This window comes from Rhagoletis pomonella, unplaced genomic scaffold (assembly GCF_013731165.1).
Source record: "Rhagoletis pomonella isolate Grant_MI unplaced genomic scaffold, Rhpom_1.0 Rhpom_scaffold_00001, whole genome shotgun sequence".
NCBI classification, from domain to species: Eukaryota; Metazoa; Arthropoda; class Insecta; order Diptera; family Tephritidae; genus Rhagoletis; species Rhagoletis pomonella.
This window is the reverse complement of record NW_023458555.1, coordinates 44,727,010-44,733,037: the sequence shown is the minus strand read 5'-3', so window position 1 is coordinate 44,733,037 and position 6,028 is coordinate 44,727,010. Positions and strand designations below refer to the sequence as shown.

General features: G+C 43.9%; 1 protein-coding gene across 1 annotated transcript; it reads right to left on the bottom strand.

Annotated features, from left to right (window-relative positions):
* Positions 1–2,662: 2,662 nt before the first annotated feature.
* Positions 2,663–4,439, bottom strand: LOC118751337. Its single transcript, XM_036486141.1, has 2 exons — positions 2,839–4,439; positions 2,663–2,770 (listed from the first exon to the last, which is right to left on the bottom strand). The coding sequence occupies exon 1, from the start codon at positions 4,313–4,315 to the stop codon at positions 3,005–3,007; it is 1,311 nt and encodes a 436-aa protein (XP_036342034.1). The 5' UTR covers positions 4,316–4,439; the 3' UTR covers positions 2,663–2,770; positions 2,839–3,004.
* Positions 4,440–6,028: the final 1,589 nt, after the last annotated feature.

The following is a 6,028-nucleotide window of genomic DNA, read 5'->3' as shown; positions in this document are numbered from 1 at the left end:
TTCCCCAACTAGCTTGGATTTGGTAACCGGTGACGCTATTGCCAATAACGCCGCCTGGCTGTCAGAATATATTGTTGCTTTACTGCTGTGTCCAACCCTATTGCCTAGGATTTTGCAGGCTTCTAGGATCCCTAGGACTTCCGCTTGGAAGATGCTTGTATTATTTCCCAACCGCAGAGACAGAGCCACGCCTAGTTCCTTGGAGTAGACACCTGCTCCCACACCGCAATCCATCTTGGATCCATCGGTGTATAGAGAGATCTCTTCTCGGTCGGCCACTCGGTCTCTTCTCCAGTCCCTTCTGGATGGGAATAGCACTTGCGCGTTACAGCTGAAGTCCAAATTGCCTACCATATAATCTGTCGTCCTATTTAGTTGCATTTGATTTATGATCAACCCATGTCCGAAGTGTCTAGTCCTCCAAAGGCCCGACTCTCTGAGTCTGACCGCCGATTTCATAGCCACTTCTTTCAGGTGGAGATCAATAGGAATTAAATTGAGGATGGCGTTTAAAGCTTCTGCCGGGCAGGATCTTAGTGCGCCTGTTACTCCTGCGCTTGCTGCCCTTTGTATGCTTCTTAGCTTGCTGACATTATATTGTCTGCTTAGGCCGGGCCACCAAACCAAGGCGCCGTATGTTAGAATTGGTCTTATGATCGCGGTATACATCCACATCACAAGTTTAGGATTTAGTCCCCAGTTTCTACTGAAGATTCTCTTGCAAGTGTAGTATGCTATGTAGGCCTTCTGTCTACGGAATTCGATATTGGTTTTCCAGTTAAGTTTGTTATCGAGCACGACTCCAAGATACTTTGCGCTGGGGGACAATGAGAGCGCATTGCCGTCCAGCGATGGTAGCTTGAATTGTGGTAGTTTGTGTCTGTTTGTAAATAGTATAAGTTCTGTCTTCGCTGGGTTCACATTTAGGCTGCTTCTCGTAGCCCAGGCGTGTAGTCTTCCCAGGGTTCCTTCAAGGATTTCGCTAACGGTAGAGAGGAATGGACCTGTGGCTGCTATTACAACATCATCCGCATACGCCACAACTTTGACTCCCCCTCTATTGAGTTCTAGCAATATACCGTTCAGGGCTATCACCCATAGCAGTGGTGAGAGCACTCCGCCCTGTGGAGTGCCCCTGTTCACATGATGTGTAATAGAGTTAGCCCCATTTGTTGCCTGAATGATTCTATTGACTAGCATCGATCGTATCCATCTACACACACTGTCGTCAACACCAATATCTATCAAAGATTCTATGATGGTGTCAACCTCAATGTTATTAAATGCGCCCTCGATGTCAAGAAATGCCGCCAGAGTATATTGTTTAAAGTGCAACGATCTTTCTATTAAGCTCACCACTTCATGCAAAGCAGATTCAGTGGATCTGCCTTTGATGTATGCATGTTGTGCTGTTGAGAGTGTCGCTTCACCTAACAGCGATCGTATATAAATGTCGAGAAGCCTTTCCATTGTTTTAAGCACAAAGGAGGTAAGGCTTAGGGGTCTAAAATCTTTTGCTGTTTCGTGGTTTTTCCTTCCTGGCTTGGGTATGAACACGACTTTTACCCTTCTCCAGCTTTTAGGAATGTAGCACAAGGTAATGGTAGCCTTAAAAATAGTCACGAGTAACGGTGCTATCTCTCCCTTCACCCTCTGGAGCATTGCTGGGATTACGCCATCTGGTCCAGGGGATTTGAAGGGAGAGAAGCTGTTAATAGCGTAAATAATCTTTTCCCTGCTCACGATCGAGTTCAACAGTATACTGCTAGTTGAACCAGGTTCAATTGACCCTGATGTGGGTGGATGTCGAATACATCCTGGGAAATGGAACTTGACTAACGTGTTTAGAGAATCACTAGCTGTGTTCGTCCACACCCCGTTTTCTCCCTTAATGAGTGTGATATTTGTGTGTTCTTTTGATAGGATTTTGCTGAGCCTGGCTGAGTCTTTAGAGTTCTCTATAGAAGAGCAGTAAGATTGCCAGGATTTAGTTTTAGATTTTCTCAACTCCTTTTTATAAGATCTGAGGGCGCTTTTATAAGGCGCCCAGTTTTTAGTTCTAAAGCAATCATTGTAGATTTTCCTTAATTTGTCTCTTTGGGCTCTGAGATCCCCATTCCACCAGGGTGGGGATTTCTTTCTTGCTGTACTAACTGGAGTTGATCTTTCAAAGGCTTTCTTCATAACCTCTTCCAGTTTATTTACTCTATTATCAAGGTCCTCAACTGTAGTGACAGTTGTATTTAGTGGGAGCTTACTTAGTTTATGCTTAATTGTGTTACTATATCTTTCCCAATTAGTCCTGTGGGGGTTTCTGTATTTTGAGGGGGTGCTGGAAATTCCGTGCAGATTAAAGAGGATCAGACGGTGATCAGACATTGAAGGCCTATCAGATACTCTCCACTCTTCTACAGACACGCTGTCGTTCTCTGACAACAGGGTCAGATCCAGCACCTCCTCCCATCCAGGAAACCGGTTTGAACTCGGGAATATGAATGTGGGTGTATTACCTCTATTGCAGATGCTTAAGTTAGTATTTAATAAGAAGTGTAGTAAAGACTCACCTCGGTCGTTCTCCGTAGAACTACCCCAAACTGGATGGCTTGCATTCGCATCGCAGCCGACGACTATAATTTGTCTGGGGTTTTTGGTTATTATCTCCTGGATTTCGGTTGGCGGACTGTCCCTATCGTGGGCCATGTATGATGAGACCAGGAGTATACTTGGCTGTCCGGTGGTCTCCACCTTAACCATTGTTGTATCTGATGTGCTGAAATTAGAGCAAAGGAATGCATTTATACCGTTCTTGATAAGAATACACGCCCGCGGTTTACCCACCTCGCTCTTATAGTAGAGTTTATAATTGTTTATATTTAGTCCCATGATTGTATCGTGCTTGACCCAGGGCTCTTGAATTAGGCTAATGTCTATATCCTCCTCACTGAGAAGGACAACTAGATTATCTGTAGCACATTTGGAGTGCTGCAGATTTATTTGGCCTACTTTAAGTTTCCGGTTCTGGGTCATCTGTCAGCTTCACACCCATGAGAAGCTCACCTGCTCCATCAACCCCGGGATCTTCTTCTACCGGGCTAACCTCTCCGAGGAATACCCGCACTCTAGCCTTACGGATACCGAAGCAGAGCCGATAGTCAGCCTTCTCTAAGGCGTCTAGTGACTCTGCACAAATAGCTAGTAGAATGGGCTTATTTGTAGGCCTTCTTGGCTCTTCAACTTTTATAAGTTCCCATTCCTCGATCGCCGGTATGTCTTTGTTATGTAGCTTAAGACACCGCAGCAACTTTTCGCCTGGTTCATCCATCGGAGGCAGCCAAATGCGCGCACGTGGTCTCCTTGGAATGTCCTTAGCTGGGATCAGCTTGAGCTTCAAGCCGACAAAAGTGTCGCTGATCTTAGCGACGCATCCAGCAAGGAAATCCAGGGAGAACTGGTTCGCGCACTTGACTACCCGGTATCCCCGTAGGGATTCCGACGAGTCGAACTCTGGGTGAGGACCTTCGGGGTTGTCGAGTACGTGGTTCATTACGAGGCTCGACAGCCTCACATCAATCTCCACCCATTTTTGCTGCACTGCTAGCGGTGTCTTGCTATTTTCATCTATTATCGCCGCCTGTAGATGATCTCTGGCGACGTCACTAAAATAGCGATGCTTCGCGGGTGCTGCGGACTCCGCAACACCACCTTGCTTAGCCTTCTTTGCGATGGCCCCTTGGCCGCCTTCGTTATGAGAGCGGTTCCGCTTCTTCGCTTCGGTGGCCTCGATTGTGGCTGCACGATCTGCCTGTAGCTTTTCGTACTCTTCCACTATTTGCCTGTATTTTGCCTTGTCTTCCTCGTCACGCTCATGCACCGTACCGGCCGCTGCATTTTTGTCAATTTTATTTAACATATACAGCGCCTTCTGGTACATCTGTCTCATGACCACGCCCGAGGGTTTTCTTTTCTTAGAGGCGGGGTTGCTGCCTGTAACGGCCGCCGATTTGCTGGTTGTTGGCTGCTCGTCCGGAGTACTACGGCAGGCACTACCGGTGCTATTTTTAACTATTTGCAGAGTGGTGATACTTTGTCTGGCATCTTCCACCCTGCTGGTTTCTGGCGCTTGTACAACTGGGGTACTATGGCTGGCGCCACCAGGAGTACTTGCAGCCATCTTACCTGACCTTGGGGATTTGAGGAGCTGCTCCTCCTCTGACAGCGTTACGTCGTCCCCTTCTTCGCTGGTACGCTGTTCCTGTTGCTGTTGTTGGTTTGTTTGTTGTTGTTGTTTGTTTGTTTTTGTTTGTTTTTGTTCCATATGTGGTCCCACGAGTAGTCCGGAAAGGGTTAGTCACTCGTCCGCAGAGCCGGCATGCATAGAGAAGGCACTTCTTACAACCGACCTTGCCCGGGCATCGGAGGGGACCGTACGCGACCAGCCATTTTTTACTACCTTTTTTGCTTAGTAATTGCATGGCCAATTTTACACTCATTATGCTATTTTTAAAATACACATGACTTTTAGTAATTCTGTTTGCTGTACGAAGTCCTTCTTTCACTTGAATTTTGTGCAACAATTGAAAATATTTCCAGTTAATAATTTGGTCGTCCCTTGACTTTAATATTTCTTTATCGCATAGACAGTTTCTAACCAGTTTAATCATACGACAAAAGTCGTAAAAAATATAACAGTGGTCGTTTGTAGGGAGATGTGTGAAAAATGGTTTGAAGCTTGGGTCATACGCTAAATTTGCACCTAAACACTTGCACATTGCTATATTTGTGGCCGCACCATCGAAAGTTATTGAATAAACAATAGCGCCACAGCTCTTTAGAGCATGAAGTGCTTCAGTTATAATGCTGGCACGTTCTTCTGCTCTTGAAGATCTTAATAAAAAAATATCCTATCGGTATTTTCCAGTGGTCGTTCAAAGAGACTACCATCAAAACTAAAACGATATTTGCAATTTGAGATCTATCACTTTCGATATTAAAATTGAATATTCCTAATAGAGCTCTAGATACCCGGGTATCGAGCAATGCGAGTAGCTCGATACTCGCTCGAAACTCGTTCATTGCTCAACTGCTCTAATGTTTGTTCAAAATTTTCGAGTTTTTGAACAATTTCATAAGCAAAAGAAAATTTGTAAATTGTATTTGTCAGCAGCTGCTTTCTATTTCATGTTAAATAAATTACATTATTAAATACCAATGTAACAATCTTTGCATTATATATCAATAATTTGAAAAATTTAAAAAGTTGCTACCAAAAATGTCAATATAATAAAAAAAAACATTGCTGAAATTACTCGAAAAAACTCGAATTGCTCGAGCTCATGCTCGAAAATTTTCGAGTAATGAGCATTGAACAAGTGTGCGAGTACTCGCTGCTCATATACCCGGGCTATTTGAAAATGTGCGAACAAAATCGAAAGCTCTAGTTCCTAAGTCTACTACACCTTGGAAACTATGACGATCATAAATTTTTTTTCTCGTATTGCCATTTCTAAATTTACTATGACTTTTTTTGAACCATTTGATCGGGGGCCAATAGCATCAAGGGCTTGCTGTGTAAAACCGGGACTGCCATCAATTTTCTGGTACCACTTCCTTATAGTAGAAACATTTTGCAACAAGTTTGTCCATGTCTGTCGTACATTTTTGTGAGCTTTTGGAGAGTAAAAATGTAGGGTTAAGGCAAAACTTCTTATTTCATTCACATAAAATTTTGTATATAAGGGATATTCTCTGAGTCTTGCAAAACCCTTGCATGGTGCACAGATTGCACGGTAAAAACTGGTTTTCGTATGCGGCAGCTTTGCAAACAGTGCAATCCGTGCACCGCGCAAGGGCTTTGCAAAACTCAGAGAATACCCCTATAGTATATCATAAATTGTACTTCTCAGCTAATCAAACAAAAAAAAAGTACCGTTAAAAATTTACATTGATAATTTACCATCATTTCAGCCGCATCGGCGTTAACTAAGTATTTTTGGCGTAAGTGTAGCATTAATTCCTCAAATTTTTTCAC

Excerpts from the sequence above, each read along its gene's own strand:
- LOC118751337 (XM_036486141.1), bottom strand. The coding sequence starts at position 4,315 with ATGGAACAAAAACAAACAAAAACAAACAAACAACAACAACAAACAAAC.